This window comes from Neolamprologus brichardi, chromosome 7 (assembly GCF_056152115.1).
Source record: "Neolamprologus brichardi isolate AB-2024 chromosome 7, ASM5615211v1, whole genome shotgun sequence".
In the NCBI taxonomy this organism is placed as follows: Eukaryota; Metazoa; Chordata; class Actinopteri; order Cichliformes; family Cichlidae; genus Neolamprologus; species Neolamprologus brichardi.
The window spans coordinates 4,776,879-4,790,711 of NC_142110.1; the positions used below are offsets into that span (position 1 = coordinate 4,776,879).

Below are 13,833 nucleotides of genomic sequence, written 5' to 3' on the forward strand. Positions count from 1 at the left end.
CTCGCGCTAACGCTCTCTGCTTATGAGTGTCGGCGGATCGGAGACGTCATCGAAGGAGGCGGACCCCGACGAACACGCGTGGCTTCACAAAACAGGACCACGACTCATCTTCGCCCAGAGGAAGTACGAATGTTTGAGTTTCCAGTCGGAATTTGATTTTTTCCCACTCAGAAAGTCGATGCAGTCCCAGCAACAGTGCTGTGCCAAACTTAAGATTTTGGAGCCCATACCAAATACAGGACCAGTATTATACCTGTACCCATACTTTTAACCTATAAAGGCAGTTTATGTAGGGGAGAGCATGATTGTAGTGATTTATGATATATTTAGTGACTTTCCACAATAATTAGTTAATACAACTAAACGCACCTTTCAGCTTTTCATGCATTTTGTTGTTTTTGCTGTTTTTTTTCTGGAAACCTGAAACGTAAACGTGTCTAAGGGACTGAGCTCTAATTCTCCAGAGAATCTCATTCTTTGAAGCACCACCCAGAGCTTGTGGCCAAAGGGACAAAGCAAATCAATTCAAGAGCTTCTGTGTTAGTTCTTCCTTCACCACATCAGACTGGTACAGTGTCCACATCACTGCAGAAACTACACAAATCTGTCAGTCACCTGCACTCTCCCCTTACGCACACGTACAACGACTAACAAGAGTTAAACACACACTGCAGCCACTTGCAGCACACAGATTTGCCTCATGCTCTCCTCAGGGAGAAACAGACAGTTGCTGCATCTTGATGCATGCTCAATCATCCAGGTAAAGAAATCCCAAAAAGTTGATACTGTTCATCTGGATGTAACGTTTTTTTCAATGGAAGAAACATTTCATCAGTTTCTTCATCATTATTATGCAAATTGTCCTGACCATTGGTCAACAACCAGTCATCAAAGACTATGGTCTTTGATGACTGGTTGTTGACCAATGGCCAATGACCATGAGTACAGCTCACAGAAAGTTGGGGAATCACATCATCGTAAGATGGTGATTTGCAGCCGTTTAGAGAGTTTTTCCCTTTTCATGTAAATGACCCTCGGATTTGAGCAGGGAGTCAAGGAGGCCGTTAACATGAAAATGGAAAAAAAAAAAACCACCTCTGAATCGAGGAGGGGGACTAAGGGTCCATCTTTTAACATCTTACAATGCATCATTGCAGATTGAACAAAAACTGCAAATGCAGAAGCGGGAAGTGGAAATTAACCACAACCTTACTACTTCCACAAGAATAACAGCAGGGGCTATCCACAGGGGATAATAGCAGCCAGGTGCTGCTAATAAAATCAGCTTGATTAAGTGATTGCCAACGAGTGTGACCATAGAAACAGCGGTTTTGGCAGTTTGCTGGTCTGGAGAATTCAAATGGGTTAAGCAAAATGTGAACAATTATAAGGCCATTTCCAAACAATTTGAAGTTTGTCATTCTACTGTAAGAAATATTATTCTCACGTGGAAAATAGTAGTTGCCATTTTTATCAAGAGAGCGCATGCTAGCAAATTCTTCCCAAGATTAAACCGATCAATACTCAGAGAAACTACAAAAGACCAAGAGCTGCATCCTGGAACATTCAGCCATCATTTAGCATGTTCAAGATCATAACATTACAATTAGCAAAAGGCTTAACTGGTGTGTGGGTGTTTTGAGAGTGCGGCCAGGAAAAAAGCCTCTTTCCTAAAAGATTTTTCTTTGAACAATGTTGAGTCAAAAATTCTGACATTTTGTTCACTTCTTAAATGAAATTAAAAAAATGCCACATGAGAAGAGGAGAGTTCGTAGCTGATCAGTCTATTGAACCTCTACAAATAGTCAAAAGCAAAAATCACATCTTTCATTTGAGGTTTCATTTATTTATTGTCCCAATATGCAGAATATTAGAATTTCACATATTCTCCTGCATGCTTTCGATGGGTGAAAGACACAGAGGCGGCAAGATGCATATTCAAAATCCCAACAATTTTGAAGCTACGGTATATGCAAGATGCTGTAAGCCTACAAAAATCTTTGATGAGCAGTGTGAAACCACCTCATCTTTAGTGTTGTGGTTATTTCCAGCGTGCTCCATATTCTGTGTGGCTTCACAAAACAGGACCACGACTCATCTTCGCCCAGAGGAAGTACGAATGTTCGAGTTCCCAGTCGGAATTTGAATCTTTCCCACTCGGAAAGTCGATGCAGTCCCAGCAACAGTGCTGTGCCAAACGTAAGATTTTGGAGCCCATACCAAAAACAGGGCCAGTATTATACCTGTACCCATACTTTTAACATATAAAGGCAGTTTATGTAGGGGAGAGCATGATTGTAGTGATTTATGATATATTTAGTGACTTTCCACAATAATTAGTTAATACAACGAGGTTAAAAGCCAAGGAATAAAAGTGGGTTTTAAGACGTGATTTAAAAGTGGACAGTGAAGGGGCCTCTCTAACGTGCATGGGCAAATTATTCCATAATTTTGGAGCCACAATAGAGAAGGCCCTGTCCCCTCTGAGCTTCCTCCTGGATCTCGGTACCTCCAGGAGCAGCTGGTCAGCTGACCTGAGAGACCGACGGGGTATGTGGGGATGAAGAAGCTCAGAAAGGTAAGGCGGGGCAAGACTGTGAAGGCATTTAAAAACAAACATAAGAAGTTTAAAATTAACTCTAAAAGACACAGGCAGCCAGTGCAGAGAGGCTAGCTCAGGGGTTATATGCTCTCTTTTTCGAGTTCCTGTTAGGAGTCGTGCAGCCGCATTTTGAACCAGCTGCAGACGTGAGAGCAATGACTGACTGACCCCCACATAAAGTGAGTTACAGTAGTCCAGGCGGGAAGAAATAAAAGCATGGATCACTGTTTCAAGATGCTGCCTCGAAAGAAAAGATTTTACTCTTGCCAGTCGCCTTAAATGATAAAAACTGGACTGAACTGGAGAGAACATAAATATATCCCTTAGTCTAGATTGTGTGCAAAGTATGTAGCTTAGTTTCCCTTATATTTTTAGGTTAAAAGAACATGGCCATTTTTGTAGTTTGTTAGACAGGTGTGCGCTGCCTTTGATCGGCTGTGAATGTATTACACTTTTTTTGACATGTCAGACTGCTAAATCATGAAGAGAATGTTGTGTGCAGAAGACCTTGTGCCGATAATGGAAGAAACAGACCACATTCCATGCCCCCACCTTTATAGAGGGCAGAAAGACAGGGAGCCGAGGTCATAACTTAGGCGCCGTGACAGAGAAAGAATGTGAATGTTTAGGCTTTTATGACTAGGTGGGGGCCAGTAGAGGTTATAAGAAGCTGTGTAACCCATCACCATTTTGAGATTTGTTGTGACCCTCTTCATGCATGTCTTCCCATCCGGATGGCTTATGCTCATTGTATGGAAATAAATGATTGTTGATTGAGCATTTATACACCGAGTATTGTCCTTCCTTCAGCCCAAAGATTCAAAGAATTGGGAGATTTTAACAGTCTGGTATGCACTGACATCAAATTTGTCTCTCAGAAAAGTATAATTTGACCTTTGATGACTCTGCAGTCACAAAATAAAACGTTCCTGTCATTGTTTCCTGCTTGCTTCCGAGTATGTTATCTATGATATCTATGACAGCTGCACACAGCTATTGTGGGCTCAGAAGCATGAAGAAATTATGGCATTAAATTGAGACGTGATGATTAATGAGAGTAAGCACAAGATTACAAAGACAAGCTTCCGTAATAATAATTGACAGCAAAACAAAATATGTTCATGAGAAATTTTTAAAACATAAAAACAAATCACACACACCTCTCAAGCTATGAATGTCTCACAAACCTGCAAACCTTTTCCTTCCATTGTTATTTGCCTTACCAGCACAAATGAACCCAACAACAGTCTACTTGATGTCTAAGCTCAGTGGATGCAGCTTTTACTGTGCCTCTATCCACAAAAGAACTAAAATGTCACAATTATTACTTTTTATAGTAAGAAATCAACCTAAAGGTTTTCTTTTATTCTCTGAATGTAGATTTTAGATTTCTAGTATCTTAAAGCACAAAACACTTGTTGGTCATCCCACACAGCCATCTTTGCCTTTAAGTTAAATTTAGATCAAACTAAGATATTATATCATGATTTGATCTTGTACTATTGCAAACACATGAACTTTTGAGTATATATTTCCTTCATAAGATTTATATTACTGCAAAGTTAAGTCATATCCTCCAAATTTTGCTCTTCTGTTATTCTCTTATGCAACGGTTCCTGCAGCCATGCTTTTTTTTTATTTCCTGTGTTGCTATTTCTATACTTTATTTTCTAAGGGAAACACATTACTTAGAACTGTTCACCACATCAGTAGTGGATGCAAGGAGTGTTTTCAAGAGGAACTTCATTATGTCTCGTCTGCACAGCAGAACAAAGATAGTTATCGAGGCCCCGCCTGTTAAGTTTTCAACATGTAGCCTAAAACGTCACTTTACGAAATAACAGGATCTGGGAAAATAAATTCAGTCTATCAAGAAATATAAAGGATGCTGTATATAATATTATTTTCACTTAGTGTTTTGGATAATATACAGAGCATTTACATCATAGGTTATCCCACAGTGGGTTCTGTGTTCCTTTATCATCACATTTTTTTTATTCTGGATGTGGCTTCAATTTATTTAACCCTTTATTTCTAATTAAGGCATGAATAACCACATTAAAATGATTTTTTATCATTATCTTGAGAGTTCAGGGCAATATAAATCTTTTAAATTTTAAGTAAGACAAAGGCACTATTTCCCCCACCTCTGGTTTGGCTACAGATTTATGATATGGAAAGATATAGTTCTGCATTTTATAGGTGTGTGCGTGTGTGTGTGGGAGGTACAGTGTTCATTTTGAGGTTATAACAAACTATGGAAGCAAATGGGTCATAACATATATTTCTACATGCATTTAAGCATATGACAATGTCTCCAAAAGAAGAGGAAAACACAGTTTCTTCATTCAACTTCAACTTCATTCAAACTGCAGCCCTCCCAAATTCTGTTACAAATCAAACTGACAACCAGCTTATTCCCAAAGTGTGAGGCCCGCCCCCGGGGGGGGGGGGGGGGGGGGGGGGGCAGAGCCATGGCAGGGGGGCGCAGGATGAAAAGGGGAGGGGGGAACAAAACGCTTGGACACTGCTAGCACGGGCACCTACAGAAACGCAAAGCAGGAGATGAAGCATCGCTGAATATGTTTCCAAACCAGCTTCATTCTAAGCCAAAGACTAGAAAATATGGTGAAGCAAATCTTCCCTTTGGTTTCACCTGCAGAAGTGCCGAGGTAGGTCTCCCTGCAGAATTGGTTTTCCCTTTGTCGTGTGCAGCGCTGGGCTGTTCAAATCACGGACAAACAGTATCCCACATTCGTGATTTTTAGTTCACAAACACTTCTTGTAATGACTAACTACTGCTGACATTTTGAAGATATACATACTATACTATACTTTATACAGTAAAGTTACAGTGGGATATAAATAATATCAGGCTGATCCTACCACGATTTGTTCCCCCGGTTCAAATCCCGGACAAACAGGATCTCACAGCTGTTTATGTTTTATAACCTATTTTGCACAGAGAGGCATTTTTTGAAAAATGTATTGATAGCAATGTTGAATATTATTACACAGGAAAAAAAAACAACTACACGTAAAATAATCACACCGTGACACCTCTGCCTTTGTAAATGGAGGGACAGTAACTGCGTGTTTATGTAAGCGTGTAAAACCTGCAGATAGTCAGATTAACAGTATTTTGTCTCTATCTGCCATTCTGCAATTCATCTCATGTAAGCGCACAGCATGATGTGAAAAAAGGCACATACCTTTGACGTTGCGTGACGAACTCTGTATTACTCGTCCACACGTAAACGCAAAAAATTTGTTTTAAAAAAATCTCAGTTTTCAGTGATTCTAAACGCCGTTTACGTGGAAGAAACAACTGCGTTTTCAAAAATACCGGTGTAGGTGCGGACGTAGCGTAAAAGAGTTAGTAGTTTATTTTCTTACTACCTGTAATTTATTGCAGATTACTTGTATTTGCTTAATTGTTTACTAAATGTTTGAGGTGTGAAATAAACCGCAATGGAGCAAAATATGGGTGTGTGTGGTTGGAGGATGTGTGCGTGCGCGCGCGCGGGGGGGTACATTCTTTTTGTAAAACAAGGGGGGCCCAGCGAAAAAAGTTTGGGAACCACTGGGGTAGAGGAAGGGGTTCTTCCTCTGCATGTTTCATATCCATCATGTCACTAAGTTTAAACATGGAGGTCATTCTTGGGTCTTGGTGGAATTAAACTCCACTACACTGAAACCTTCTCCAGACTCCACCAGAAACCTTTTTATTGCTCAGCACATTTATTTGGGGGCAGGGTTTGGGGGAATTTATGGTTGAGCAGACACAGCATTTGCTGCCCTGTCTGGGAACAGGGTTGCTGCATCTTTAACACCTAAAAAGTGATCCATGCATTTGGTTAATCAGAATATGGAGCACGCTGGAAATAACCACATCACTAAAGATGAGGTGGTTTCACACTGCTCATCAAAGATTTTTGTAGGCTTACAGCATCTTGCATATACCGTAGCTTCAAAATTGTTGGGATTTTGAATATGCATCTTGCCGCCTCTGTGTCTTTCACCCATCGAAAGCATGCAGGAGAATATGTGAAATTCTAATATTCTGCATATTGGGACAATAAATAAATGAAACCTCAAATGAAAGATGTGATTTTTGCTTTTGACTATTTGTAGAGGTTCAATAGACTGATCAGCTACGAACTCTCCTCTTCTCATGTGGCATTTTTTTCAGTATTTGTTTTTTTAATTTTATTTAAGAAGTGAACAAAATTTCAGAATTTTTGACTCAACATTGTTCAAAGAAAAATCTTTTAGAAAAGAGGCTTTTTCCTGGCCGCACTCTCAAAACATCCACACACCAGCCTTTTGCTAATTGTAATGTTATGATCTTGAACATGCTAAATGATGGCTGAATGTTCCAAGATGCAGCTCTTGGTCTTTTGTAGTTTCTCTGAGTATTGATCGGTTTAATCTTGGGAAGAATTTGCTAGCATGCTCTCTCTTGATAAAAATGGCAACTACTATTTTCCACCTGAGAATAATATTTCTTACAGTAGAATGACAAACTTCAAATTGTTTGGAAATGGCCTTATAATTGTTCACATTTTGCTTAACCCATTTGAATTCTCCAGACCAGCAAACTGCCAAAACCGCTGTTTCTATGGTCACACTTGTTGGCAATCACTTAATCAAGCTGATTTTATTAGCAGCACCTGGCTGCTATTATCCCCTGTGGATAGCCCCTGCTGTTATTCTTGTGGAAGTAGTAAGGTTGCGGTTAATTTCCACTTCCCGCTTCTGCATTTGCAGTTTTTGTTCCATCTGCAATGATGCGTTGTAAGATGTTAAAAGATGGACCCTTAGTCCCCCTCCTCGATTCAGAGGTGGGTTTTTTTTCTCATTTTCATGTTAACGGCCTCCTTGACTCCCTGCTCAAATCCGAGGGCCATTTACATGAAAAGGGAAAAACTCTCTAAACGGCTGCAAATCACCATCTTACGATGATGTGATTCCCCAACTTTCTGTGAGCTGTACTCATGGTCAACAACCAGTCATCAAAGACCATGGTCTTTGATGACTGGTTGTTGACCAATGCTCAGGACAATTTGCATAATAATGATGAAGAAACTGATGAAATGTTTCTTCCATTGAAAAAAAAGTTACATCCAGATGAACAGTATCAACTTTTTGGGATTTCTTTACCTGGATGATTGAGCATGCATCAAGATGTAGCAACTGTCTGTTTCTCCCTGAGGAGAGCGTGAGGCAAATCTGTGTGCTGCAAGTGGCTGCAGTGTGTGTTTAGCTCTTGTTAGTCGTTGTACGTGTGCGTAAGGGGAGAGTGCAGGTGACTGACAGATTTGTGTAGTTTCTGCAGTGATGTGGACACTGTACCAGTCTGATGTGGTGAAGTAAGAGCTAACACAGAAGCTCTTGAATTGATTTGCTTTGTCCCTTTGGCCACAAGCTCTGGGTGGTGCTTCAAAGAATGAGATTCTCTGGAGAATTAGAGCTCAGTCCCTTAGACACGTTTACGTTTCAGGTTTCCAGAAAAAAACAGTTTCAAAATGCATGAAAAGCTGAAAGGTGCGTTTAGTTGTATTAACTAAGTCACTAAATATATCATAAATCACTACAATCATGCTCTCCCCTACATAAACTGCCTTTATAGGTTAAAAGTATGGGTACGGGTATAATACTGGCCCTGTATTTGGTATGGGCTCCAAAATCTTAAGTTTGGCACAGCACTGTTGCTGGGACTGCATCGACTTTCCGAGTGGGAAAGATTCAAATTCCGACTGGGAACTCAAACATTCGTACTTCCGGTTTCAGTGTAGTGGAGTTTAATTCCACCAAGACCCAAAAATGACCTCCACGTTTAAACTTAGTGACTGGATGGATATGAAACATGCAGAGGAAGAACCCCTCCCTCTACCCCAGTGGTTCCCAAACTTTTTTCGCTGGGCCCCCCTTGTTTTACAAAAAGAATGTACCCCCCCGCGCGCGTGCACGCACACATCCTCCAACCACACACACCCATATTTTGCTCCATTGCGGTTTATTTCACACCTCAAACATTTAGTAAACAATTAAGCAAATACAAGTAATCTGCAATAAATTACAGGTAGTAAGAAAATAAACTACTAACTCTTTTACGCTACGTCCACACCTACACGGCTATTTTTGAAAACGCAGTTGTTTCTTCCACGTAAACGGCGTTTAGAATCACTGAAAACTGAGATTTTTTAAAACAAATTTTTTGCGTTTAGGTGTGGACGAGGAATACAGAGTTCCTCACGCAACGCCAAAGGTATGTGCCTTTTTCACATCACGCTGTGCGCCACGTTATTGCTTACATGAGATGAATTGCAGAATGGCAGATAGAGACAAAATACTGTTAATCGGACTATCTGCAGGTTTTACACGCTTACATACACACACAGTTACTGTCCCTCCATTTACAAAGGCAGAGGCGTCACGGTGTGAGTATTTTACGTGTAGTTGTTTTTTTCCTGTGTAATAATATTCAACATTGCTATCAATACATTTTTCAAAAAATGTCTCTCTGTGCAAAATAGGTTTTAAAACATAAACAGCTGTGGGATACTGTTTGTCCGGGATTTGAACCGGGGGAAAAAATCGTGGTAGGATCAGCCTGATGTTATTTATATCCCACTGTAACTTTACTGTATAAAGTATAGTATAGTATGTATATCTTCAAAATGTCAGCAGTAGTTAGTCATTACAAGAAGTGTTTGTGAACTAAAAATCACGAATGTGGGATGCTGTTTGTCCGTGATTTGAACAGCCCAGCGCTGCTCCCGACACAGGGAAAACCAATTCTGCAGGGAGACCTACCTCGGCACTTCTGCAGGTGAAACCAAAGGGCAGATATGCTTCACCATATTTTCTAGTCTTTGGCTTAGAATGAAGCTGGTTTGGAAACATATCCAGCGATGCTTCATCTCCTGCTTTGCGTTTCTGTAGGTGCCCGTGCTAGCAGTGTCCAAGCGTTTTGTCCCCCCCCCCCCCCCCCCCCTTTTCATCCTGAAAAAAAAAAAATCATTTTAATGTGGTTATTCATGCCTTAATTAGAAATAAAGGGTTAAATAAATTGAAGCCACATCCAGAATAAAAAAAAATGTGATGATAAAGGAACACAGAACCCACTGTGGGATAACCTATGATGTAAATGCTCTGTATATTATCAAAGGAGCTTGCAAAGAAAAGCGTCTGGACTTCTTTAAGTTACTTGAAGACGTTTCACCTCTCATCCGAGAAGCTTCTTCAGTTCTAAGGTCAAATGGTGAAGAGTCCCTTAGAAAATAAAGTATAGAAATAGCAACACAGGAAATAGAAAAAAAAAGCATGGCTGCAGGAACTGTTGCATAAGAGAATAACAGAAGAGCAAAATTTGGAGGAACATCAAACTCACAGCAGGATATGACTTAACTTTGCAGTAATATAAATCTTATGAAGGAAATATATACTCAAAAGTTCATGTGTTTGCAATAGTACAAGATCAAACCATGATATAATATCTTAGTTTGATCTAAATTTAACTTAAAGGCAAAGATATCTGTGTGGGATGACCAACAAGTGTTTTGTGCTTTAAGATACTAGAAATCTAAAATCTACATTCAGAGAATAAAAGAAAACCTTTAGGTTGATTTCTTACTATAAAAAGTAATAATTGTGACATTTTAGTTCTTTTGTGGATAGAGGCACAGTAAAAGCTGCATCCACTGAGCTCAGACATCAAGCAGACTGTTGTTGGGTTCATTTGTGCTGGTAAGGCAAATAATAATGAAAGGAAAAGGTTTGCAGGTTTTGTGAGACATTCATAGCTTGAGAGGTGTGTGTGTGATTTGTTTTTATGTTTTAAAAATTTCTCATGAACATATTTTTTTTTGCCGTAAATTATTATTATGGAAGCTTGCCTTTGTAACCTTGTGCTTACTCTCATTAATCATCATGTCTCAATTTAATGCCATAATTAATAATAATGACAGCTGCACACAATAGCTGTGTGCAGCTGTCATAGATATCATAGATAACATACTCGGAAGCAAGCAGGAAACAATGACAGGAACGTTTTATTTTGTGACTGCAGAGTCATCAAAGGTCAAATTACACTTTTCTGAGAGACAAATTTGATGTCAGTGCATACCAGACCCACGAGAGCTTGGTTTAAAGGCGCCTTCATACTGTGCAGTTTCAGCAGTTTGTTGCGATCATGTGTGACATGGATCACTAAATTTTGGCGAGAAGTCAAGATTAATGCATAAAGATTGTATAATGATAACACAGACTCACGTAAGTATGATAGTGATCACAGCTGCAGAACACATCATACAAATGTCTGTGAAGGTTCTCAGTCATCCAGGTCATCGTAGTCAAAGGAGCTTGCAAAGAAAAGCGTCTGGACTTCGTTAAGTTTTGAGTTCCCTTCCCAGACCCTTAACGCCCACTCACATCCTGGGCCATCTGACCTCAGGAATTCGCATGATAAGGTGGGGCCAGATTTCACAATGAACTCACCCAAAACTCTGGCTGATTGGGACCCACACCCAGTTTCACACCTTGGCTCAGGCGATTAGAGGATCATCAGGGGGTCCTTTTGTCCCTCTGTGGGGGGAAACTCCCACTAGGTTTAAATCTGGGACTCCGCATCATTTGACCTTAGAACTGAAGAAGCTTCTCGGATGAAGGTGAAACGTCTTCAAGTAACTTAAAGAAGTCCAGACGCTTTTCTTTGCAAGCTCCTTTGACATCATACAAATAAGGATTCTGGTGCAACAGCTCAACTAGATTTTATTCTTTTTTTGAAATCCCAAATGTTTTTCTTTCCCGCACGTTACTTAAATTTGTTACATTTAAGTTTGCTTTGTTTTTGAGTTTTTTTGCACAAATAAGGGAACCGATTGATCCGTGCTCGTTTTATTCTCCAGTTAGTCAGCTGACATAAGTCACTTTAAAAATCACAATAGTGAAATTGTGGCATGTTAAATGTTAAATTTCTTTATTTTTTAACACAGTGTGTTTTGAACCCGACTTTGTCCAAGAAATTTAAAACCATCCCATTTTTGAACATCACACATTTGACTTCAATCTTTAGGTGAGCAATCCAGACTCAGAGGCAAAACTGTGGAGGGACTTTTCCCAGATATGGTCCCAAATTTCATAACTTTTGCACATACAGTTCTTGGGGCTGCTGTGAACTCTACTGGTAGACAAAGAAAGATTAAGAAGAATTTGTTTAACATTCAGTAGCTTCATTACTAGAGCCCCCAGATAGGTTTACAGCTGCTACATAGTACGTTATTGTGCTGGACTGTTCTGCCTTTTCTGTGTTCATTCATCAGCCTTTCCATTATCTCAAAACTATCTGAAACGGAAAGACAAGAGACACAGTAGCTGGTTTCTACCACTTAATGTACTTTTTCAGACATAGCAAAGTTACAATGTAGAAGAGCTACACTGAATACAAATTTGCAACATTATAAAAAAGATTTAAAATGCAATACATCTGAATAGGGCTCCACATAATGTTTCATTGCACTTTCATTTCTGTACTAAGAGAAAATACAGGGGTAAAAAAACCTCAGTCAAATTTCAGGTATTTAGAAACCATATTGTGACAACACACACACACACACACAGAGTGAAACACAAGATGAAAAAAATTGCACTCTCGCTGTCATGGTTTGACTGTTTTCGTGACGTCCTGACTTTGTAAGTACACGATGGTTTGCAGTGGATTAGACAGACACAAAGATGTGAAATGTGCAAAAATTAAGAGTATTTGTATGTGTCCTGTAGGTGTGTTTCTTGTGTTTTAAATAAACACCTTAAGGCAGAAAACTGTGTTACTTGTTCATAAAGGTGAAGGCACATTTGTGTGTTGCAAATCTTCAGTATTACTTGCATTTTGCCTTTTAAAATCATAAGCACTATAAGGGTTTTGTTTTCTCATTTTGAATCTACACACTGCCTGAATCACCAATGCACCACAGCATGAGAAAAACAATTGAAAGTAGAGCAGTCCCTAGAAGATCTCCAAGGGCTGTGAGGTAAGGTATTGAGTAACTGTCAGGGTCTTTACCCCTCCTCCACAAACAGTGAACCAAGCAGTCAGCCATGCAGAGCAGAATTAACACCTAAAAAACAAAGAATGAGACATAAGATCACAGCAGACTAGGTTGCTCTATGCAAAGAGAAATAGCCTGTCAGTGCACATTTGACTTACCTGAATCAAAGACGCAGACAAGAAGGCGATGGTGAAGAGAGGACTTGGCAAAGTGTGGCCTCCTTTGATCAGGTGAACAGCATGTAAGAAGATCAACTGACCAGGGATCACCAGGAGAAGCAGAATCTTAGCAGATCGATGGTTTGCTCCTGCCCAACAGAAGGTGAACGTCAGATTGTGTTGGAAAACTGTGTTTATTATGTAAATTGTTTCAAATTTGATTTTTACCTGAACCAAAGAATGTGTGCCAAGGGTTGGAACAGCTCTGTCGACCCTCAGGCAACTGTCCCGGTGAGTATTTCAAATGCAGATGAGTTGAAATACGACTAGATTGTATGGAAACGAGATTTCCTCCAACACCTCACGAGAAAAGAAAAGGAGCATTTAAGCCAGCTTTTGTGCAAGTAAAGAATAAAGAATATGAACAAAAAAGGAAGACATTCAACTGGTGACCAACCTAACCTATATATATATTGTCAGAATATATATATTCTGACAAAGTTGTACTTTTGTATTTTCTTACTCAGTTGTATATAGCATTTGTATTCTATTTTATTCTATTGTATATATTATTCTATTTCATTCTATTGTATATAGTATTTTATTGCATTGCATTTCAGTGTTCTCTAATTTCTGTTAAGGGTTCAATATTGAGGAGAGATACAGGAGGTAATCAACTTTCAAAATAACAACACTGATCACAACACTGTGACACTGTAATCAGGAAGCATCTCCACAGCAGATGCTTCCTGTCAACCTTCCGACTTTCGCTTCTCGTCTGGAACACCAGACCTACATCCTGCAAGAAACTGTTCCTCTTTTTGCAGAGACAATTTTGCAGTTGCAAGCAAACATGACTAACCTCTCACCTATAAATGAGTCTATCTACTGTGTGTGTACATGTGTGTGTGTCAGCATGAAATGCACTCAGTTTCACCTCTCACCTCACCAGCTGAACCTTGTAACCTTTTCCACCAGACAGAAGGCCAGCACGTGCACAACTGAAACTATATGTGTAATA

At 39.6% G+C, this 13,833-nt stretch overlaps 1 protein-coding gene across 1 annotated transcript in view; it reads right to left on the reverse strand.

Annotated features, from left to right (window-relative positions):
- Positions 1–12,546: 12,546 nt before the first annotated feature.
- Positions 12,547–13,833, reverse strand: part of slc41a2a (solute carrier family 41 member 2a) — a 28,924-nt gene continuing 27,637 nt past the window's right edge. The window contains exons 8-10 of the mRNA XM_087844332.1: positions 13,041–13,172; positions 12,813–12,961; positions 12,547–12,723 (exon numbers count right to left, since the gene is read on the reverse strand). Of these exons, the coding sequence (XP_087700458.1) occupies positions 12,547–12,723; positions 12,813–12,961; positions 13,041–13,172 (458 nt within the window). The remainder of the gene's footprint in view (positions 12,724–12,812; positions 12,962–13,040; positions 13,173–13,833) is intronic.